Source organism: Marmota monax, unplaced genomic scaffold (genome assembly GCF_021218885.2).
Source record: "Marmota monax isolate L192 unplaced genomic scaffold, Marmota_monax_Labrador192_F-V1.1 WCK01_AAM20220418_F8-fsc00055, whole genome shotgun sequence".
NCBI classification, from domain to species: domain Eukaryota; kingdom Metazoa; phylum Chordata; class Mammalia; order Rodentia; family Sciuridae; genus Marmota; species Marmota monax.
Window position 1 is genome coordinate 686,042 of NW_026695205.1, and position 24,583 is coordinate 710,624.

At 39.2% G+C, this 24,583-nt stretch overlaps 2 protein-coding genes and 1 non-coding gene across 8 annotated transcripts in view; 2 read left to right on the forward strand and 1 right to left on the reverse strand.

The window, feature by feature from the left end:
- Window positions 1-24,583, forward strand: part of LOC124083434 (torsin-1A-interacting protein 2-like) — a 32,783-nt gene that overhangs the window by 3,253 nt on the left and 4,947 nt on the right. Inside the window, exons 1-3 of one of the 3 annotated variants that reach the window (XM_046430085.2) lie at window positions 1,680-1,813; window positions 21,581-21,757; window positions 24,027-24,509. In XM_046430085.2, coding sequence (XP_046286041.1) covers window positions 21,658-21,757; window positions 24,027-24,509 — 583 coding nt within the window. In that variant the 5' untranslated portion in view covers window positions 1,680-1,813; window positions 21,581-21,657. Of the gene's footprint in view, window positions 1-1,679; window positions 1,814-5,947; window positions 6,074-21,580; window positions 21,758-24,026; window positions 24,510-24,583 lie in introns of those variants that run through there. The other 2 variants (XM_046430084.2, XM_046430086.2) reach the window with 2 other exon arrangements.
- On the forward strand, window positions 1,682-15,920 carry LOC124083436 (torsin-1A-interacting protein 2). 4 transcript variants are annotated; one of them, XM_046430090.2, is made up of 3 exons: window positions 1,692-1,813; window positions 11,973-12,130; window positions 13,302-15,920. In XM_046430090.2, exon 3 carries the CDS (start codon window positions 13,905-13,907, stop codon window positions 14,298-14,300), a length of 396 nt encoding a protein of 131 aa, XP_046286046.1. In that variant the 5' UTR covers window positions 1,692-1,813; window positions 11,973-12,130; window positions 13,302-13,904; the 3' UTR covers window positions 14,301-15,920. The 4 variants fall into 4 exon arrangements, with proteins under 4 accessions (XP_046286047.1, XP_046286046.1, XP_046286043.1 ...); XM_046430087.2 differs by lacking the exon at window positions 1,692-1,813 and adding an exon at window positions 5,948-6,073; XM_046430091.2 differs by lacking the exon at window positions 11,973-12,130 and having other exon boundaries at window positions 1,682-1,813.
- Trnaa-agc (transfer RNA alanine (anticodon AGC)) lies at window positions 13,149-13,220 on the reverse strand. The gene has a single exon. It is a non-coding gene; the product is annotated as a tRNA-Ala (tRNA).

Here is a 24,583-nt window from a genome sequence, read left to right on the forward strand (position 1 = left end):
ATCTACAACTACAAAAAAATTTTTTTTTAAAGAATTCATTATGGGGCTGGGATTGTGGCTCAGTGGCGGAGCGCTTGCCTTGCACCTGTGAGGCACCAGGTTTAATCCTCAGCACCACATAAAAATAAACAAAATAAAGATATTGTGACCATGTATAACTAAGAAAAAAATTTTAAAAAGAATATATTATATAATATATTCTGGGCAACAAAGATGAAGACAACTATGAAGGAATTTGTCATATACTTGACATAAATTATAATTCAGATAAATGGTTGGCATTGATTGCTTACCTAGCTGGTATAGCCAGAGGTGGAAATCCTGTGCTCTTGACATTGGATATCTAAATGAAGCAATTTTAAATGAAACATTTTACTTTAAAATAATTTTGGTATAGGATTTTTTGGTTAAAAGTAAGCAGAAATTAAAGAGAAAGCATCAATGAATGCATAATACATTTCTGGATGGATAGGGAAATAACTTTGTGATTATGGCTTATAATAGAAGGGGCAAATCTAAAAAGAAAATAATAAAATATTAAGAGGAAATAAAGACATAGTATCTGGCTGCATTCTCACAAGCAACAGAATTTTTTTTTTTTTTATTCTTTGCAGTACTGGGGATTTGAACCCAGAAGCATTCTACCTCTGAGTATCCCCAGCCCTTTCCAAATTTTTTTTATTTTGAAACAGAGTCTCAAGTTGCTGAGGCTCCTTAATCTTCCTACTATAGCCTCTGGAGTCAACTGGAGTGACATCAGTGTACCACCAACTCCAGCCCTTGGACTTTATTTTCAATAATAGGAGTCAGACAAAAATCAATTTTAGTATATGTGCTGCCAAAGCAAGCGCAGACAAAAGTGAAAGTTAATAAAGTATGTTGGAAAAAAAAATGAAAGGGCAAGATTTACAGATTTCTTCTTGGTTGTTTTGATTGGGTAACAGTCAGGAACAGGAATGTTAGACATGTTTGGCTTTTCCCCTACCCAATTACATGTTCTTGGGTAAATTGTTCGCCATTTCTTTTCACAGATAAAAATTAATAGATCAGGGGCTGGGATTGTGACTCAGTGGGAGAGCACTCGCCTTGCACATGCGAGGCCCTGGGTTTGATCCTCATAAAAATAAATAAAATAAAGGTATTGGTCCAACTACAACTAAAAAATATTTAAAAAGTTAATAGAACCAAATAATAGATATTTTTGATTCATGGTTTACTATGGTCATGCTGCTTACATGATATCATTTACAGCAACCTCACGTAGGTCTGTAGCCTTGTCCCCGTTTGACACACTAGGGAACTGAGGTTTAGATTATGTAACTCATTAGAACACACTCTTAGTCATGGCAAAGGCTGGGTTCCAAGTCAGGTTGGGCTGGTGTTTGCCATTTTCATTATACACCACTTCTCACTCTGTTGGGCCCCATAGGTTTTCCTAATCCATGGATTTCAGGTCGTTTGAAGGGTCGGAGCGGCCAGGCATGTGGCATAGGTGTCTGTGTTCCTTCCAGATCAGCAGGAGAAGCCGGGCAACCAGTACTGGTCACTCAGGCCCACTCGGACTCGCTGGCGGCCAGGCCCCAGAGAGGCCGGGGCGTGGAGCAGAGGGAGGGGCCCGCAGGAGGCGGGGCCCCGGAACTACCCATCCCAGCATTCCTCGCGCCTCCCGGCGGAGGTGGCGGTCACGTGGACGGGGACAGAAGACGTTCTGCCGCGGCGGCCGCAGGGTGCTTCTCGGCGTCTGGAGCAGGAGGCACACTTGACGGTCTCCCCTGCCGCTGACAGCCCCCCACCCAGATCCCCGCTGGACCTGGTAAGCAGGCGGGACGGGCACGCGGCCTTGCCGGCCGGGGCTGAACAGCGTTTGCTCCTTTCAGAGGCCTTTCAGCCGCGGCCCGCCCCGCCCCCACCCTCGCGCGGACCCGGGACTGTGTGGGGCCGGCCCAGCCCGCGAGCGAGCGGGCGAACGGGGCCGGCGGAATCCGGATCGTCCAGCGCGCCGCGCCGCGCCGCATCGAATTGTTGGTTTGGATTTTAAGACCAGGAGCTGATTTCCCTTAGGTTTCGAACCCTGAACGGGAAATCTGCTGATGTAGGTGGAGGTTACTCCTTTTACTTCCACGCACAGCAGGACCCCGGCACGCATCATCTTAGTCCTTAAAAGACAGTGTTTTTTTCGTGCTTAATGGTGCTAAAAAGTTTGAGGTTTTAGTAAGACCCATAGTTACTGTTTTGCTTGCATATTTATATACTCTCAATTATATTTCATATCCTATGAAAAAGTTCATTCCTTTTCCTTCTTTGAACAAAGTCTCCATACTTATCAATAGTGCTTACTTGTTAGACTTTGTACTGTTAGAGAGATCCGGAGATGGGTGATCTTATTTGATTAAACATACTGTTTTTTGGTACTGGGAATTGAACCCAGGGACACTTTACCATTGAGCCACATCCCCAGCCCTTTTTATTTTTTGTTTTGAGTCAGGGTCTCACTAAGTTGCTGAGGGCCTTGCTAAGTTTGCCTGGATCCTCCTGCCTCAGCCTCCCCAGTCGCTGGGATTACAGGCATGTGTCCTGGCCCCTGGCTGGTTTTGTTTGTTTTACCTCTCTTTAGGTTTTAAAATACTTATTTTGGTTGCATATGAGGGATTGTTTCCTCCTCTTTATTTTTTAAGAATTAAGGCCTTGGGGCTGGGGGTTGTGGCTCAGCGGAAAAGCGTTCGCCTACCATGTGCAAGGCCCTGGATTCCATCCTCAGCACCACATAAAAACAAATAAAATAAAGGTATCGTGTCCAATTACAACTAAAAAATAAATTTTTTAAAATTTATTTTTTAGTTTTTGGTGGACACGACACCTTTATTTTATTTTTATGTGGTGCTGAGGATCAAACCCAGCGCCCGGCACATGCCAGGCGAACGCGTTACCGCTTGAGCCACATCCCCAGCCCCCCAAAATAAATATTTTTTTAAAAAAGAATTAAAGCCTTGACAGCTACCACAGTTGATCCGTTCTATTTTTTAAAACACATGGTTAGTTTGTAAATGGCCAGTGAAAATGGAAAAAGGAACTTCATGGTTGAAGAAGAAAAATTTATTTTTGGAAGCCTTTGGATTAGAATAGTTTGAAAAATGAAAATTTGCTATGGAAGCTTTTATCTCTATGTTAGGAAGGAAACCAGATAAAACAGCTTAAATGAGTCATCCAAGGTAACATGATAACCCTGTAGCAAAACTGGTCATCAAGTTGTGGACTCTGTATTCAACAGGAGCGTCTATAATGAAAAAAAAAAATCAGAATTTAGCTACTTATTGCAGGATTATTGGATATGTTAGTAATACGTTGTATCTTGTGTACAATTTATTTTTAATCTGAGAAGTCATTTTAAATTGTATTCATAGAAGTCCACATTTCTTTAAGTGCCACTTGAATTTCCCAAAGGAAGTTTGCTCAGAGAATCCTGATCTGCTTTATCTATTTGAGTTTGTGCACTAAGCCAATGGTGAAAGCATATAAACTTGGAGGTTCTACAACACACCAAAAATGTAAAGAATAAAGAATTGCTGGGTGGCTTTTTTTCTTCCAGCTGAGTATATCTGTATTTTATGAACCTCTTTTTAAGCCGTGCTCACAAGAGATGACTCAATATGGTGATTATACTTGATCATAAATTTCAGGCAGAAAAATCAAGTGTTTGGGAATAAGGAATGGTGTCCCCAACATTGGTTATGCATATAGACTTTGGAGTATAGCTGGGTCTGAATCCTGTTCTTTGACAATGTGACTCTCATAGATAACCTTGTAGTGCTGAACCATTTCCTTATTAGTAGAGTAGAGATTCATAGGGTCATTTGGAGTATTAAATGGGATAGTATAAGGACTCCAGATAAGTGGAAACTTTTTTGGGCTACTTTCCTTCATACTAGTATTAAAGGAGTTTTATTATATGATTTTGGTAATCAAACTAGAGAGGAAGAAAATTCACCTATAATTCCACTACCTTAACACATCAAATTGTTTTACTTTTTATGTATTTTTCTGTAGTCCATGACTGTAAATGTACAAACATTGGTTTGTTAACTTCAGAAGTTCTTTTTGTTTTTGCTTTCCCAACTGGGGATTGAACCCAGAGCCACTGAGCTGCATCCTCAGCCTTTTTTATTTTGAGACAAGGCCTTGATAAGTTTCCCAGGCTGGCCTCAAACTTGTGCTCTTCCTGCATCAGGAGGCTCTGAAAGTTTTATTGTAACTATATGAATAGAGCTCTCTGGGTTTGCCTTTATTCTGATCTACTGGTAAAAAAGCAGCAGAACTTTACTTAGTGCAATTTCCACTTTTCCCATTCCCCAGTATGTTTAAAAAAAAAAAAAAACGTTTTCAAGAACTTTTTTACGCCCCACAGTGGTGTTACATATCATCTCATTTACCTGCACCCTGCCTCTGTCTTCTAACTAGTGTTATTCCATTTTGTGGTTAAGAAAACCAAAGGCGGGGCTGGGGATGTGGCTCAAGCGGTAGCGCGCTCGCCTGGTATGCGTGCGGCCCGGGTTCGATCCTCAGCACCACATACAAACAGAGATGTTATGTCCGCTGAAAACTAAAAGATAAATATTAAAATTTCTCTCTCTCTCTCTTTGAAAAAAAAAAAGAAAACTGAAGGTGAAGAGAGAGAATTCAGATCAGAAGCAGGAGCGGTCATTAGTGCCAAGGCAGTCGGCTTCTTTAGTGGCAAGTGCTGTGTTGGCTTCTATATTTGTAGATTCGTTAGATGGCTACTAGATCATATATGTAATCATCAGGAGTTAATCCTGGAGGGTGACTTGCAGCTTCTTTGTATAAAAGTAACAGCATCTGTACTTGATAACTACTTCTACTTAGACCACCAGATGTAAACATCATCTTATAGGAAAATGATAAAGAATAGGGAAGTGTTTAGAGCCTTAACAGATGAGGCCACTCATCTGTTTTATTAGTTGTGGCAATAAAAATATTTATACGCAAGGAAGTTATTAGGACTACACTTTCCTTTTTTAAAACTTTAGAGATAAACATAGGGTTTATAATAAAGAAAGATGCTCCTTGAACCTTATAGTTTATAGTGAGCACTAGAATCATCTGGCAGACCTGTTAAAACAAATTCTTTTAGGAGACCTTGGAGATTCTGGTCTAATGGATCTGGAGTGGGGCCCAAGAATTTGTAGTTCTAACAAACTCCCAGGAGATACTAATTATTCCCAGCTAATAAGTTTAGTACAGTAAGGAAACACAATATTAATATTAGTGGTAAGCATGGTGGTGTGCCTGTAATCCCACCTACATGGACACTGAGGCAGCAGTATTGAGAGTTAAGAGGCCAGCCAAGGCAACATGGTGAGACCTCTTAAAAGAAAAAAAGGGGCAGGGTTTATTGTTCCAGTTGTTGGCTTGACAGTGACACCCCAATAGCATTGAGCACCTAGATCTTGATTTTTGAAGGAACCAGGTTGATTCTCGGGCCAGGACAGAGAAAATACCAGAGAACCTGGAATATGTCATGATGCTTGAAGTTAAGGAAGTACTCAAAAGTTTGGGTGTTTATTGAAAAAAAAAAAGTCAAGTTAGAGAATCTTCTTTTTTGGTATTAGGGATTGAACCCAGGGGCACTTTACCACTGAGCCACACCCGCAGCCCTTTTTCTTTTGAGACAAGGTCTGCCCTGCTAAGTGCTGTGGCTGCCTCGAACTTGCTATCCTCCTGCCTTAGCTTCCTGAGATGCAGGCACAGTGGCGGCACAAGGCAACTTGGAGAATTGTCTAATGGCCAAGTTAAAACAGTGAATAACAAAATGAGTATTGATAGTATTGAGGTGGTTTGTTTGTTTGTTTGTTTTGTGGTACTGGGGATTGAACCCAGGGGTTTTCTACCACTGAGCTATATCTCCAGTCCTTTTTATTTTGTTTTGAGACAGGGTCTTGCAAGTTGCCCAGGCTGGCCTCAAACTTGTGATCCTGCTGCCTCAGCTTCCCAGAGTTGCTTGAATTAACAGGCGTGTACGACTGTGACTGGCAATAGTGTTCGAATTTTAACCCTCAAAGTAAGTATGAGTCTATACTAATACCAGCCGAATAGACAAATAAGAAGGGAGAAGGGATAACTCTTACAGAGGAATTTAATTAATAAACAGAAGGAAAGAAGGAAATAGAAAATCACCAGTAGGCAAATAGCACCATACTACATGTTGCAGATAATATCTACCTATATGGTAGTGGGTGAAAGTTAGTGGAGAATCAGGCTATTTACATAGTCTCTAGTCTCTTGCCAAAGATAGTTATTAATTACAAAGGAAAAATAGTAACTCAGCAGTTGAGAGAAACTGTAGACCAAGTAATCAAGGTTTACATCAGATAAAACATCTGGGCGTCATGAATCTGGTGGTGGGACACAGTGAGAAAGACGCAGCATTGCATCTGTGGTGTTTGTTGTTCTTGCCAAAAATGCATCACCTCTTTTGTCTTTCTCATCATGATAAATGTTATACAAACCTACAGAAGGACACTCTCCAAACTGATCATACTCTTCCAAAGGGTCAAGTCACAAAGATGAGGAAAAGTCACAAATGAGAACTAATGGAGGAACTGTCACATATTGGAGACTAAGGAGAAATAGCAACTAAGTGCAATGGGGGTCCCTGAAACAGAAAAAGAACGTTAATGGAAAAACTGGTGAAATTGAAACATGGACTATATTATTTTAATTGACTTGCACCAATGTTAATTTCTTGGTTTTAATAATTGTACTTTAATTACATAGTTGCTAAATGAAGGATATGATGGGGACTTTTTAATTTTTAAACTAAATTTTTGCAATTTTCCCATAAGTTTTAAAATTAGTTCATACTAAAAAGTGTAATAAAAATATGTTCACTTGAAGTAGATATAAAAGATGACTAGGGAAGGTGAGTAATACATTGAGAGTCAGTTATGGCACCCACTGTTGGAAATCTTAGCAGACTCTTGAATTTTTTGTGTATTGCTATTGCTTTTCCAAGGTCAGGCTAAACCAGAGAGATATGAATCAAAGGGTTGGGAGTGGGAGGAAGAAGGAAAAGCAGGAAAAAAAAAATCACTCAGAAAGTACGTGTAGTATCTGAACCGCTCCAGGCATTCAGTCTCTGTTAAAAACAGTTCCATAAGGAAGTAATGGGAGTTCTTTTTTGTTCCTGTTTTAAACTCCCTTTTAAACCCTCTTTTAAAAATCTGAAACAAGTTATCAGTTAGTGAAAATACTGGAAAATGAGTAGAAAAACTGTGAAAAAATAGTACTGGGATATTATGACAGTGGATTTGGTGTAGAGAAGTGGACAAGACCTAGAAATTTGTTATAAACACAAATAGCTATTGCAGGTATTAAAATACCTAAGCTTGTACCAGGTCTGACTATTGAAATCTGTTTGGCTGTTGGTATTTTAAATGGAAACTGTGGATAGAACCATGGACTTTTGATCTAGTAGGGCAGAGTAGGTGGAATGTGCCAGTAAACTTCTAAACTATGTGTTCTCTTCGCACACATACCCCCAACCCCAACTATACAACACATACACACACCTGTTTTGTTTGTCAGTTCCTGCAGTGAGACAAGAACATTCTGCAGCTGTCCTCAATCCTAGGATCGTATTTTTTTAATTAGCTTATCTCAACAGTGTTTGTGCTAAGTAGCACTAAATATTATCATCCACATACCTTCTCTTTGACAAACTAAAAGTAGTTGCTCAAAAAAAAGGTAGTTCTTCACAAAATAAAGTCTTCAGGACTATTTCTTTTTATAAAATATTTTCAACAAAGAATTATTTTAGAGTATATGAATTCAAAAAGAGGGGCTTCTTTATTTTCATATTCCCTAATCACCTAAATTGAAAATTCATGAAATATGAAGCTCTTAAGATTTCACTTTGTGTATAAAACTTACTGGAGAAACTATTTCATACAAAAAGTAGACACTTAGGACTGTTGATTAGCCTTAGATTATGCTGTGAAAAAGAATATTTTAAGTGGAAATTTGAGAAGAATCAAAGCTTTTATTTTTTTGATGTGCTTTTGATTTTATGTATCATATGAGGAATTTGGTCAAGGCTGAAGTCTAAGGGATATATTGCCTGAAAAATTGTCACCCTAGGGGCTCTGGGGCTCAGGGGTAGAGTGCTCAGCTGGCACATGAGAGGCACTGGGTTCGATCCTCAGCACCATATAAAAATAAATAAGTAAAATAAAGATATTATGTCCAACTATAGCTAAAAATATATATATATATTAAAAAATTTGTCACCCTAATAATTAATAATTAATGATCAGACTTAGTCTGAAACTTAATTATATCCGACCACTAAAAAGAATGAGCGAATTTTTGTCTATCAAAGACAGATTTGAGCTTGCTTAATAACAATTTGTTAAAGAAATAACAAAGAATGTTATTTATTATGTATAAAGCTGCTGTGGTTAGCTGATATAAATTTCAGTGAATTAAACAGAACTTCATTTTCTTTTCTTTTTTTTTCTTTTTTTTTTTTATAGTGATAATTGAGCCCAGAGGCACTTAAACTTGCAGTCCTCCTGCCTTAGCCTCCAGAGTTGCTGGGATTATAAGCGTGTGCCACCATGTCCAGCTAGAACTGCATTTTCTATTTTGGTGCTAAAGTACTGTTCTCCGCCCCCCCTAAATTTTCTCCTAATACAATTTCAGGAAGAATCTTATATTTACTTTAGTTCTCACAGCCAAAAAAACTGATTGGTAGTTTCTTTTGTGTTGTACAGGACCTCTTTAAGCTTTGGTTTTTTACCCACTGTGTTTGGTCATTTAGTTTGTTTGAAAATAGAGGCATTCCAGCTTCTTTTGTGAACCTTGCTAAATGTTCTGTGATCTCCATAGGTGATCTTTTTTTTTGTATCCCTCTAAAGTCCTTAGCTTTCACCTATAGCATTGATTCCACTCTGGATTCCCCGGACATAGAAGTCTTGAAAGATTATTTTTTCTTATCTATAATAATTGGCATTGGGTCTGGCCCATGGTGAGTCCCCCTTAAAGAATTGTGTTTAATCGTTAGTAGGGTAATGGTAGTTTTCAGGATATTTTCAGCATTTCTAAAAGCCCAATGATAGTAATACCTTTATCTTAAATCAACTGCTAATTTATTTATTTTTTAGTTGTAGTTGGACACAATACCTTTATTTTACTTATTTATTTTTATGTGGTGCTGAGGATTGAACCCAGGGCCTCGCTTGTGCTAGGTGAGCACTCTACCACTGAGCCACAGCCTCAAATCAACTGCTTTTGACTTGTGTTAGTAGAATTGAAGAAGGAAGCAAATTCAGGGTATCTCAATATTTCCAACGTTATATTATAGATATTTTGAATAGTATTTCTAGTTTAAAATGTTGAAAGTTCTAACTAAAGCTAATAACACTAGTTTTTCTATTAGAAGTTCTGATTGGCAAATCTACGAGGCTATGAGAGTGCAGATTGTTCGAATGTCTTTCCAAAATGAGATGGGGGGAACAAAAGTTGCCCTTGGTAGTGAAATGATTAGGAACCATTTTAGATTCCTTGGGAGTCCAAAAGCATGTACCATCTTTCTGGAAAAAAATGCATATAAAATTTTTTATATGCAATGTCAGAGGATTCAGAAGGCCCTGAAACCTATCCTGTTTATCTTTTTGTGTATGGGGGTGGAAAATCATGAGAGGTGATTTCTCCCATCTCCACCCTAATATACACACTACCAAACCGTGTCCTGGAAATTTGTGAACAGTTTGTGAAAGGACTTTCTAAAGTATTAACTGTCACTGTTTTAGAAAGGGAGTGTCTCATAGTGGTTAAGAGTAAAAAGACTCTGAAATCAGGATGGTCAAATCTGGTTTCTTTAAAGCTATGCATGTGAGGTCAGGCAAGTTGCTTAACTGTTTCATAACTATGAAATGGGGCTAATAATCCTCCTGTGGATTATTGTGGTGATTAAATTGTTAATACACATAAAATGCTTAGAAGAGAAAGTGGCTTTCCTCAGGTCTGCTGTTAGCTGTTGTTGATAATAGGTGTAGCTGATGGTGTGTTACTGTGAGTGGTTGAATACCTGGCCAGGTGAGGTGCTGGAGGCTGCAGATTGCCTGGAGGAAGGGTTTGTTTTTCTAATTGGTGCAGAGACACTGTATGAAATAGCAGTGTTCCTACACACAAATGCATTCCTTCATGGGGAATGCCAAAATAAACTTTCTTTTTCATACCAGCATTAGGTAGGCCTCTTTTACCTCATTTCTGTAGAAAAAATGGTGGGTTACAATTTTAGGAGAAAAGCAAAGATCCATATTGTTCTCTTAAAAGAGTATTGTTGCTCTTTTTAAATTATAAAATATTGAATAGAAATGCTGTAAGTTACTAGGAATTGTGATATATTGAACATTTTTTTTTCTTCCATCTAGTTATCTTTAAAATTCTAGGAATGTCTTCCCAGGTCCTCTCCTTTAATCCTACAGTTAAAGATAATAGTTACCCTGGGTCTGATGCTTATCGTCTTTTCTTCTTAGCTTTACTGCTTATCGTCTTTTCTTCTTAGCTTTACTGCATGTTTATCCTTAAATAATATATCAATTTTATGTTTTCCAAACTTTATTAAGTAGAAAATTTATAGGAATGTGTATATGTATATATTATTTTTCTTTTGCTACTTTTTTTTTTTTTTAAGTTTTATCTCTGTATACACAGTATTCCAATGTGTGGCGATACCTGGATTTATTTACCTATTGTACTCTTCATGGGCATTTTGGCTGTTAGTTTGGTGTTACATAGGGCTACTCAGTGTTTTTATTCATGTTTTTAAATGTGTATTCACAGGTTTCTCTAGGGTATATGCCTAAGAGTGGAATTGCTGAGTTACGAGTAGTGCACGTCTTTAGCATTATTAGATAATGCTAAGTTCATCCAGAAGTGGTTTTACTCACTTACACACTAACATTAGAATATAAGGGTTCAAGTTGCTCTTCCTTGTCATTTACTTCTTTTAAGAAATATTTGTTGGACACTTCAAGCAGTGAATAAAAGGACTAAAAGCCCTCTTCTCAGGCAGTTTATATTTTAGTGGCCAAAAAAGCTAAAACGTGTAATACAGCAAGGTGTTAACATATTTTGTGGGGTCAAGTCAAGAAAGGGGAGTGGGTGCTTTCTCTCTCTGCTCTCAGAGCCACATGGGCAGTGAGAGTCTTAAGGGGATGAAGGACAGCCAGGAAGGCTGGGGCTTCATGTGATGGTTGACATGAATAGAGGTGCAGGTATGAGATTGGTTCTGACGCTTGCGAGCAAATAATGGTAGTAACCCTATGAGTGTTGGTGAGGTGCAGGGTTTGGAAATTGTGCCAGAAGCATTTGACCCTTCTCTCAACTTATCCTAGTGGTAGTAAGACTGAAAAGTGAGCAAGGAGGCTGGTAATGGGTGGCATTCTGAGCACTTGGAGATCTTTAGTCCCCCTTGATTCTTGTCTGTTGTGGTTTGAGGGACCAGGGCAAGTGTAGCTCATCTGAGACATCTGCAACACCAGCGTTTTGATTCAGGATTACTTGGAGTTCTGGTGATTGCTTGATTCTTGAAGTTGGATGTAACCCAGCTCTAGGTCTGTCTCTTAACTCCTATAGATGGAAATGGGGATTCCTGGGGGAGAGATGCTTTTGCCTTGAATAATATGTGGCCCCCGATTGTCAGATTTGTCAATTTTGCCAGTCTGGTAGATGTAAAATAGTATCTTGCTATGGTTTTAATTGCATTTCCCTGATTTCACTCTAAAAATTCCAAATTCTATATCTGACTTAGTCATGAAACTTTGCTTTTATCATTTATGTTTAATGAGTTCCACAGTTATGAGGATTTTATTTCCCATCTGTCTGTTCTATGACTATACACCCTATATTTAATCTAGCACCTGAAATTTTATTTTGATTGTTTCTGTCAACAGAGCCTCGGGGAAATCTATCATTCCCTGTACGGTCACTACCAAGGAAGTCCTTGAGTCAAAAACGCACCTGAGTCGGAGATCCTACCTTTCTTCCACTCTGCCTGAGTGCCTGACTCGGTAGACTCATCCACTCATTGTCATCTCACTTCAAAAAACAGGTCAATAAATCTATATTGACTCTTTCACTACCTCTGGGTACCATTGAAACACGGGCCCCATTTCATATCACTGTAGGAGGCCCTTCATTGCCTTTTCAACTTGCCATTTTAAAATCAGAATCATGACTCTTCTTGCAAGTTTGTAAGGAAAATGGCTGCCTACACCGAGGCTGTAAGTCCTGCTTTTCAGGCTAGTTCTTTATATAGTTTTACCACCTACACCCTCCCCAGTGTTCCATGTTGTCCCTTGTTGCCTCAGAATTTACAAAAAGAACGCTGGAGAAAGGGAGAGTATATGATGTAATTTTGGTAATCTGGGGTACTGCCTAATGGCTGCGGTGTTTCAGGTACCCTACTCCCCACCTGTTTACATGTTACATTCAGTGGCATGAGGGAGCACAGAGGTGATGATAGCATCTGCACATTCCAACTGGTTGATGATGCATTTTACAAGGTAAATCAGGTCTCTTGTTCAGGGCTGTGCCTTCACATACTTGTTTTCACAAACACAGTGTGCATTGACCTGCAAAGACAAGCGTAGGCAGTGAGACCTGCCCCACTGGTTTCTTTTTCAGCCTTCAAAAGGGTTTTATCCAGTTTCCTATGGTTAGCTATTAAGAATATTACCTAATAATTTTTTAAGCTTTCTCCTGTTCAGAATGAAGTCTGTGATGGAAAGCCTACATCATTAGTGTCATCCCACACATCGTTAATGTTTAGGGAATACCATATACGGCATCCCTTTCACAGAAGAGATATACTAGAGCTCTTAAAGTTTAACCAGGTTAAATATGATTATACAGACCTTATTATTCCAGAAGTGCAAAAGGAGTATAAAAAAGAAATCTAGTCCTAAAAGCATTGTCTTATATAAATCCTAAATAATCCAAAACCTTTCTTAGAGCTCACATGAGCATGACTCCCAGAAGATAAATTTGATTGAACCCATACTATAGTCTCATCTGCCCTGACTGATCCAAATAAGTTCTAAATGCATGTCTTTTATGTTCTTTCCTTTTTGTGGCGCTGGGATTGAACCCAGGGCCTCCTGCATGCTAGGCAAGTGCTCTACCACTGAGCCACACCCCCAGCCCTTCAGATGCATGTTTCTGATGATATTGTGAGCAACTGCAAAGCCCATATGAGTCGTCTGAAGTTTTATCATTTACAGGTGTGTGACGCATTCCCAGACCCTCCATCCAAGTCAGCATCAGCTACTTCTGTGACTGGGTCCAGATTAAGGTCCTCCCAAGACAGACTTCATTAGATCCACGCTTAAGAGGAATCTGCCAGGTTTTCCTACCCCCTCTGCAGCACTGTAAAGTGTCAAGGCCTGAAGACTTGGGTACGTGTATTACAACTGCAAGGGTGCCAGCACCAGCCACACAGAGTAAGCCTCGTGTCTGTGTGACGCCACCACCGGCTGATAACGCACAAGAAAAAATAACTAATTGAGACTAGAGCCCTCTCTTTTCTTGTGAAGCTGGGATTTGAAAGAGCTGTTCTGAGATCTGCACTGCTAGTAAGTGACTGATAACATCATAGACTGCATCGGTCCCTGAGGTCAGAGATTGAGCTGCAACTGAGTGAACACCAGACAACGAAATCTTGAAGAATTGCACTGAGGTGCAAGCCACATTGAACCTTCTGCAAGTAATGCTGGTTGAACTGAGAAATTGCTAAACAAACCTGTAACGGGACTGCTTATTTGGGTGTCTCTGTCAATTTGCCTCTTGCTGTTACATTGCTCCTTGTGTTGTCTTTTGAAGTCCAGATGTTCTCCGATAATTCACATTGCCCTGATTGTGGGCAGCAATGGTTCCCTAGCTTAGAACTAGGCCATTGGTTGTACCAAACCGAACTTGTTGAAAATGAATGCTACCAAGTATTCTTAGACCGTATTAACAGAGCTGATTATTGCCCAGAATGCTATCCTGATAATCCTGCTAATAGAAGCCTTGTTCTTCCTTGGTCTTTCCCACTTGAGTGGGCTCCCCAAAATCTTACCAGGTGGACCTTTGAAAAAGCCTGCCATCCATTTCTTCTGGGTCCTCCACTGGTTAGAAAAAGGATACATGACTCCAGAGTAGCTGGTTTTAACCCTGCGTTACAGTTAATCTTGACCAGAACAGATAAAACCTTAAACAAAAAACTTGGCCAAAATAAATAACTTCAATAATAGTAGAAATCATGGAGACTGTAGAGGGTTTTGTGCTAATAGCCCAAGGAAGATGGAAATATAATTCATTTTTTTTTCTTTTTCCTTTTTTTTTTTTTTTTTGGGGGGGGTGTGCTGGGGATCAAACCTGGGGTCTCACCCATGCTAGGCAAGCACTATACCACTAAGCTATATCCCCAGCCTCATTTCTGAATCTGACCCAGGCACTACTTAGGGGAACTGCTTAAATTATTGGGTTTGCTTCTGTGGCCTAAGCATATTTTATTTAGCATATTTTAGTATTCTAACCAGATGGTTCATCTAGAACCAGACTAATGCATATAAATAATGTTTTGAAACTAGCTTGCCCCTCCTAAAAAGTTGTACAACCTAATTATTGATATCCAACTAGGTATTCCTGGAGGGGAGGCCCCATACTGTGTGCCCCATAATTGTATTTCTAATAGTAACTTTTGTGGGAAAGCATCCTCACTGTAGCTGAATTCTAGATTCTTCCAATAAATTTTAATAAGAAACTACATTGTTCTAAATTGTCCCTCTTCTACATCTATCGGTGATAAAGAGAGATGTATGAGTGTGTGTGTGTATAAAATTTATTCATATATAACTATTTATTCCTCTTGCTCTGTTTGGCCCCATCCTCATGTTAATAACTGGTCATGGCCAGAAAAATTACATTCTATTAGGCAACACTTACATAGTTTACACAAAAATATGTAAAAATGCTGCCTGTTTACATTTTTAACTTGGCTCTACATAACCAAAGACTACCCTGTCTTTGTAGTGACTGAAACCTAAAATGTCCTCCCTTGGAAATGGAAAAGTACCTGTATTGTGAGGTTTATGGCAAAAGGAATTACCAAGCTTGACTTTATATGAATTATGAACACTCTAGTGGAAGCATCTTTCTTAGAAAGTCTTGCTGGCCATGTCTGGCCTTCTCTTATTCATGAAAATCATGGAATCAGAGTTGGAAGTTAGGCAACTTGGGAAAAGCTGTTGGAAACATCTCAGAAGCCACTGGACAATTTTCAGATTAAGATGCTGGGTAATCCAGTGCTTGTGTAGCTAGCAGCTCAGCAATGCTTTTGAGGATCCAGACTCTGTCCTTACCTCTAGGATCCTTGTGTTTGATTTCTGTCTTCATGGTTTGTTTCCTCAATGAGTGTAATATGGTTTGTTGTTGCCCCAGACATTTTAATCCCACCAGAGACTGGAAGCAGGGAGCAAAAATCTTTCTCTCTTCAAGATTGTCTTGTTTGGGAGTAAAATCTTTCCACCAGATTCCTAGCAGATATCTTCTTACATCTCACTAGAAGGTTAACCAGGGAGCCTGGAGAAATCTGGCAAAGGGGAATGGGGTTGGTATTGCCCCAGTGGGGCACATGGTCTCCACTGATACAATCAAGATTCTTTTAGGAAGGAAGAAGTGGGGGATGAATGGCTGTTGACATACAACAAATCATACTTGCTGCATGTTATGAAACGTAAAGTTATTTATTAGTCTGTGTGAAGAATGTATCCCAGAGACCCACTTCTGTGTTCTGCCTTATGTCTATCATGATGGTTCTCCCCAGTTACATTGCTGAATAAACTCTGTGGACTGCTAAACGGAGTGAAGACCACTTAGTTTATCGTTAACCTGTGATTCAAAACTCCCTTCACTACTATAAAGCTCTTCCTAAAAAAGAGACAGGGCTTTTGAGGATAGTACTATGATAATGTTGTTGCATCTGAATTTTTTCAGTTATTAGAGAATGGTTATGCTCCAGGGACACATGCTAGGAAATGTTGGGGACCACAAATCAAGTCAAGATGGCACCTGGCAGTTTGCCAGGAGGAGTGGTTTGTGAGGCAACGCCACCAAGCCATTAAAATGGTAAGGATTCCTTATTGGCTGACTGCTGTATCTAGATGATGCTAATTGAGTCAAGCTGTGTGTAATCAGTTAGGCATATATAACCTCTGCTGTTCCGCAATAAAGCGGTGCCTGCTACCTTAGGTGCCCGCTACCTTGAGTTCCCGCTGAGTTTCCTCCGCAATAATGCAGTTCCCTCTTCAACCTTCAAGTTGCTTGTCACCTCCCGGTTATTTTGCCCAGCCGGACTGCGGCAAGGAAACATTCTACATATGTGAAATTTTCAATATCAGCAAAATGGAGAAAAGGTCTGTATTTTTGTTTTAACCAATTTTAAGTAGTGGAGAAACTCTGCAGCAGCACATCCAAGGTATTTACTTATTGGTTTAAAAGGATGGGAGCTGTGTGAGTAGTTTTTATACTAAAAGGTAATGATGTAGTTTGGTGTCCCTAATTCGGAGATCTGAAATATTCCAAAATCTCATACATTTTTGAGTTATCTTGTCAGTGCTCAAAAATTTTTGGTTTCTGGAGCATTTTGAATTTTGGGATTAAGGATACTTGACCAGGCCAGGCATGGTGGCGCATAATCTCAGCAGTTTGGGAGGCTTAGGCAGGATGATCCAAAAGTTTAAGGGCAGCTTCAGCAATTTAGCAAGGCCCTAAGCAACTTAGACCCTGTCTCAAAAAGAAAAAAGGCTGGGGATGTGGCTTGGTGGTAAAGCACCCCTGGGTTTAATCCCCAGTACAAAAAAAAAAAAAAGAAATAATCCATAAAGTCTATGCAAATATTCCAAAAGCCTGAAGTCTGAAATGCTCTGGATTTTGGATAAGGGATCTTCAACCTGTATTTATCATACTTTATACATGAAATATAAAAAGGTTTCATGTCAGACTGAAGGCCACTGTTGATATTTTAGGTCTTAACAGCCATGTTTTTCTTTTTAAGACTTCCCCAGGCATCCTCATGAACAGTTGTGTACTGCATTATAAGTATGTGGACAAGAGAGGGGAATTTTTTTAAAAAATCTTCAGTTTAATATTAACAAGGGTACTTTGCCTTCAAACATGATGGTGTTATCACACCTATTAGGTTCACTCTCAAATCGACTTCATGTAGAAAAGCTCATAAAAGTGAGCAAAGGAGAAAATTTAGAAAGCCTTTTTTGCTTCAGCTTAGGTGTTTTTGGAATGAATTCACAAGGCTTAAAATATTGCAGACTATTCTAGAATACCTTGTAGTTGATATGAATAATGACATTAAAACAAATAGGTTGCTAAAATTAATTCTAATAACCTGCTCTGGGGTCTGATATTTTCAATTGTGAGCCTTATAAGTCTCTATTTGCATTGTGTGGGAGAGTTGATGGTATTACTTAGACATTTTGAAAATGACCATTATACCTGTTTCCAGTTATTTAATGGCAGATTTGGGAGTGGAAACATACTGGGGCAGACTGGGGAAAAAATACACCCACCAGAGCGGTGGCTTCTGAGGCAATGTGTGTGATTGATTGAAATAAGACAATAAGTTATAGCAGGAGGCCTGGCCAAGCAGACAGGTAAAAAACAAGTCTGTGGCATCTGAAAAGTATGTGACAGTCTGCATGTCGTGGCTTCTCATACCCACTTCATCTCCTAGGTCTCCACTGGCAACCCTTGAGACTCCGTGGAATTTTAAGGACATGGCTTAAAAACTGATTTCTAAGGAGGAAAAATAATGACTTTGCTGCCAGCTGGGTTTGTGTTCTAATTCTGATGCGATCAAATGATGTTGAGCATCTTAATCATGCTGTGTGGTTTTGCCATCTGTGAAACAGGCAGTGTTATAATGCCTACTGCATACCATTGTGGGGTTTGAGTGTAATAACATAATCTGACCATACTTCACATAGTAAGGTTGAGGAGAAGGTCAAGACATCAAGGCAGAAATGACAACTATGGGATAAAGTAGAGTCTAAAGTTTTAGAACAGGGATTAAAGCCTGTTAGAACTTGCTCTGAATTATCAAAAATTTAATCTCCCAAGAAAAACAGGATTGGTCTGAGGTCTGAAGTTGAGCCTGTAGTCACAAGTCAAATGGTCTTCTGTGTAAAGGTGAAGAGGCCTGGAGGAATGGATGACCCAGGGCAGATCCTTGTCCCATTTTTCAGGCTCGTGGATAATCTTAATTATGGTATATGTCATTGCCACATGATTTACTATGTCATCTGAGCTTTTCAACAACAAATAAGCAGAGCAAAGTTGAGAGAGATGTCTAGATTCACCCAGGTCACATATGCTAGAGTCACATTCACTCTTAGATCTAATATTGTAGGACCTGGGTGCTTTGTTTACCAGTTTGAGATTTTCAAACTGTCTTAGTCGAAACTTGGTGTGCTACAGCCAGGCTATCTTTTTGTTCGAAAATTCTGACTCTGCTCTTAATGGTCATGTGTTCTTGGGTAAAGTTCTTAATCTTCTGCATCTCGGTTTCCTCATCCAAACAGTAGTAGGAATATTAATTGTCCCAACTATATGAGATTGTTGTGAAGATTAAAGGGTCATTAATGTGCTTTGCTGCCTGGCACAAAGAGGGTGCTCAATAAATGTTAGCTATTATAATTGTGCATGCTTTATTTGTTGTTTGTTTCCTCAGCAGGATTAGAAATTGCTTGAGGGTCAAGATATCGGTTTTCATCCTGAGATCCTAAAGTTACATAATTTACTAAACTAAGAGTGGTTAAAAAATTCAGAAATACATAAACTTACTGGCTCCTCACTGCTATGCCCTTGTCACAGTTGCACTCATTTAAACCAACATCCTGGCTGGAATGACTAATTTCTTTTGCTCTATAACTGCTAAACTTTTAATTTCCTTGTGCTCGTCCTCTTTAAAAACTTAAAAGTGTTTCTCACACCTGGCCCCCTCCCCCCAGTCCTCTCCCAGGTCTCCATCTTCTGCCCTTCTTTTCTCTGGCCCCTTTGGCAGCATCAGAGGTTTGTAGGATGGAGTGAGGGAGGGTAGGTCCTGCTACTCTACCCGTCCTGATTTCCTCACAGGCAGCATTTGCTTGGCTTCTTTTTACATAATTGTTAGACTTCTAGGTTTCCTCTTCGTTGAACTGCTTGTCCATCTCTTTTGCCTACTTTTTCATAACATATTTGTCTTTTATTGACTTGGGAGTTTTTGTATATTCTGGGTGTTAATCCTTGACTAGTCATATATGCTGCAGATATTTTTCTAGTCAGCAACTTATCTTTTAATTTTCGTATTTTTTTTTGTCTAGTAATTGAACTTTTATCATGTGATCACACTTGTCAAATTCTTCTTATGGTTTGTGTATTTTATATTTTGTTTAAGAAACCCTTGAAGTTAGAAAGATATTGACATCTTCTGAAAGTTTCACAGTTTTGCTTTTTACATTTAGGTCTTTAATCTGGAATTGATTTTTGTGTGAGGTCAAAATCTAATTTTTTCCCCATTTGACTCGTCAGTTGTGCCTCAACTATTTATTCATTAATCTATTTTTTTTGTGTCACTTAGCCAACTTCCTTTACACAGACTCACACACATACTGTCCACGTATTTTTTTGACTATTCTGCATGTTCCATTGGTCTGTTCTTGGCCCAGGACCTCATTGTTTCTGTTAAATGTGTCATTAAAGATTGCCCCTTCTTTAGGATTTTCTTAATTCTTCTGGATCCTCTGCCACTTGCCGTTTTCAAACTTTAGGATCAGTTTGTCTATTCTGTTAGAAACCAACCACAATCAGAAAGCTTTCTTGAGATTGTGTTTCACATTGTGTTGAATGTATAGATTCCATTTGGAGAAAATTGGAACCAATGGTTTGCATTGTTACTGTCTATGCACAACTTATTTTTCTATTTAATTTATCTCTCCCCGAAGTTCTCCCACATCTGTTAGATTTCTTACTGTGTACCTTTTAGTTTCTGTTTTTAGGTATCTTATGCTGATTGTGAATAGCATATTTACTTTCTAAAATTTTTTTCCACTGGTACATAGAAAACTTTTTACTCTAAATATTCTTGGTTTGGGCTGGCAGGAAGAAAATTTTCTTTAAACAAAATTGAAAAGGATTGGGTACTTTTTATTTTCTTCAATGAACTAAGAGAGAAGAAAAACTCTGCTTATAACAGGGGATAGCATAATTAAATGCAAAGCAGTTCCAGGATCTTAAAGAAGAATGGGGTGATTAGGAAGCCTCCAAATCTGACATGTTCATAAGTGTTCACATCAGTGGAAAGAAGGGCCTGTCCCTCATTCCTCCCTTCCAGTTTATGCACCACACCACTGTTGATTCATACATTCATTCATTTTTTTCTCATTTAAAAATGAAATACAGAATTCTTACTATACACTGGGCACTGTGTTAGGCATTTGGAATACAAAGTTTTAAAGATTTTAGTTTGTGAAACTAAATTTTACAACAGTACTGTGAGAAAAACAAAAGAAAGCCCATTTGAGAGGCTAACCAATTAGCTATCAAAAAATGTAACTGTTCAAAGCTCTTTCACATGTGTTTTTGCATTTAATACAACAATGCTTTGTCTCATTTTTTTTTTTTTACAGGTAATGAAGGTTAAGTAACTTACTGACCAATTTGTTTTTTCTTATTTTTTTATTTTTAAAATCTTTTTTTTGTGGTGCTAAGAATCAAACCCAGTGCTTCACATGTGCTAGGCAAGCTCTCCACTGAGCCCCAACCACAGCCCAACCAATTTGTTTTTGACAATAAGACTTAACTTTAAAATGATCTAAGTTTTTATTGCTTACAAACTGCCTCTGATTTTGGTCCTTTTGTATAAAGCTCATAATATTTTACCTGTATTTTCTGAACATGACATAGGAAGGCATTGTAGGAAGGGTTCATCTTTGTATTTTACAAAAGAGTGCTGGGAAGAAGCTCTAAGAGGATGGTGATGAAATTCCAGATGCGTGCTCCCTGGGACCATAGGCAGTCATTGAATTTGGGTGGCACCATGTATTCCTGCATGTTAGTAAGTGGGAGCATCTGACAGGTGAGCTGTTGCACAGTGAAGGGTCGTCCAAGCCATACGGAAGTCTGCAGTGGCCACAGACCGGCTCTTGGGAGTTGTTAGCATTTCAGGTTCAGAGCTGTGGTCTTTCGGGCTCTGCTCCTTTGGTATGACTGTTCATACTCTTGCCAGAGCCCTGGGATGTATTGGGAGACCGTGACGTCTGTGCCCAGTTAATAGTCAGGGGCCTCTTTCTGTGGTCTAGGATTTGGAGGGTAATGCTCATGAGAGCCAGAAGCGCCTTTTCTTCACAAGGAACATTTCAGAGAGGAAATACTGTGTAGACCAAAGAGGTGTAAAAAATACCACTGAAACTGGCATTTCGCCTTTGTATGGCTGAAAAGTCATTTAATGTTTTTCATTTTATTGTAGTCATGGTATATATGCCTTGTCTCCTGGGTCTGCGGGAAGCATAAGTCTGTTGGGACTTGGGATGAGAAGAAAACAAGATGTCTTCACAAGGAAACCCAGACACTAAAAAAAGTATCCTAAACTCTGAAGAGATAGAACACAAAATGACCGACAGTGGACTTAGGGATCCTCCAGAGGGTAAGACTAGTTGGGACGGCACTGAGCTTATGCTGTAGGAGACTAGGGCTGTGCCCAGAGAAAATCTGATGATTAAAACCTGAAGTTCTAGGGCTGGGGCTGGGGCTGGGGCTGGAGCTGGGGCTCAGGCTCAGTGGTAGAGCACTTGCCTGGCATGTGTGAGGCACATAGAAATAAAATAAAGGTATTGTGTCCACCTACAACTAAAAATATATATTAAAAAAAGAAGACCCTGAAGTTTTAAAATAAAAAGACCAACTCAGTGGATTCATTTGTTATGATTATTCTCTTTTGTTCCTATTTACTGAATTTTAACACATAGCAGACCCTCACTGTAATATGAGGAAGAGAAATATTTTAGGGACTTCGATAGTAGGGACCTACAATATTGGCCAAATGCATACATCTTTTAAAAAGATGGTAGGCAGATCTTCAGAGTTATAAAATCAAAAAACCTGTAATATGCTATATTTAGAGGGCATCATTCAATTATAGGTAAGGATGAGACTTAGGGTCTTCTTCCTACTTACAGAAGTGAGATATAAAATAGCCAAAATATGAAATAGACTTTTCAGAAGAAAGAAGACGTGTTTATTTTAAATCTTTTATTAAGGAAGTTTTTTCAAGGTATAAAAGTAGAACAATATGAACCCACCCCCACCCCCCAGCATCCTCAGCGTCCAGCTCCACCTTTGACCAGCACAGTGCTGGTCTTATCTGCCCTGGATTATTTAAAAGCCAAGATATATATGACTTCATTTGTAAATGTTTAGGTTTATATCTCTTAAAGATGAATTCTTTTTTTAAAATATAAGTAAAATGCCATCATCACATCTAAAAGATTAAGTTATTGTTCCTTAATATCATTGCATAGCCTGTTGGTATTCAGATTTTCCAAGTTGTCTCATAATTTTTTTTTTCCACAGTTGAGTTTGTTTTCATTCTAGTTGGGCCACAACTGCATTTTACTGATATGTCTCCTCGGCTGCTTTTTTCCCGAGCTTTATCATAGATTATGTCTAACATAGATGAAAGCAGAGGGCTGAAGTGAGCCTCCCCGTAAACAGCTTGGTCTGCCCTGAGCACGGGACTAACACTCTCAAGTCTGTGCTCCCTCGTCCCTGCTTCCCTCAGCATCTGACTGAAGAAATGCTAGATATCTGTACTAAAATATGCCCCTCTAAAAGATAAGGATTCTTTTCTTTAAAAATACAATCCAGGCCAGACACTGTGATGCACGCCTGTAATCCCAGCAGTTTCGGAGGCGGAGGCAGGAGGATCACGAGTTCAGTCAGCCTCAGCAAATGTGAGGCACTAAGCAACTCAGTAAATAAAATACAAAATAGGGTTGGGGATGTGGCTCAGATGTGGTTCCCGAGTTCGATCCCCAGTACCCCCCACCACAAAAAAACATAATCCAATAACTTTTGTTGTTCTAAATATTTTTTTAGTTGTTGAAGGACCTGTATTTTATTTATTTATATATGGTGCTGAGAATTGAATCCAGTGCCTCATACATGCTAGGCAAGCACTCTGCCACTTAGCTACAACCCCAGCCCCCCAATACCTTTATCACACCTAAAAAGATAATTTCTTAATATCATCAAATATCTGGCAGTCAGATTTTTCTGATTGTTTCATAGGTGGTTTCTTTAATGATTGGTTCATTCAAAACTAGACCTAAACATTTTGGCCTGCACATTGTGTTTGGTTTTTTTTAAGAGAGATTACCCCTCCTTTTTTCCCCTTTTCTGGCCATTTATTTTTATTGTTGCTGATTACATCCTTATAAACTAGTAATTAGCTCTAGAAGCTTAATCAAACATAAGTCCAGTTTAGCAAGAATGCTTCACGGGGGATGGTGCACTCTCCATTGCCTGTAGTGGGAGGTTAATGATGGGAAGATTGGTCAGTGGGTTCAGCAGTTGTCAATTTGATTCATCCATTATAAAATTCCCCATCAGCCTTTTGCATGATGGTTTGAACTGCCAGTGATAATCACTGTCTTTCATTAGAGGAGATATTTAATATACTCAAACATTAGTTTTGTCATTCAAAATTGTTTTACATTAGTATTAGCTGTTAGATTTATTAACATGATAATGAGTTTGTTTTAATCACCATTAGTGGAGTCAGAGACAAATACTCTTTAGGAAGGGTACTTTCTAACTAGGAAAATCTATATAAATATCAATCAGGGACCTTGTTAAAATACAAAAAATATGGGGGAAGTTTTTTTCCAATAAAAATTAAATTTTTATCTCACTAGACTCTCAGAAGGTTTTGGAAAATGATCCATCAATAAATTCTCAGGCACAGGAGACCACAGTGACAGCAAGTGCCATTGAAGAAGAAGAAGCGCAGACCCCACACCCTGCCTCTGGTCTTAACGAAGACCACCAAGAGGTAGAGGCAAAAGGTCTAGAAAGTGCAGATACAGATGATAAATCAGAAAGTCCAGATGAAACAAATATTGGGAGCCATCCAGAGGATAAAACAGAGCACGAGAACAGCCCGAGTTCTGAGGCTAGCGCTCAAGGGCACCACTTCCCTTCAGAAGGGCTGGGTGAAAATCCCCAGGATCCAGATCCCAGCTGCTCTCCAAGCCAGGAGGTAGGAACAGCGCCAGCAGGCCTGGGGAGCGCTTCTGAGGAGCCATCTGCTGAAGACTTTCTAGAAGCCCTGAGTCCTGGTCATTCCAGCGCAGGGCCGGAGGGCCAGGATTCACTGAGGAGGCGACGACCTGCCCCAGGTGAGGGGACCCACTTAACCCTACCCTGTTTGGTATTGCCCTGTTACCAAGGACAATTTCAGGATTATGCAGGT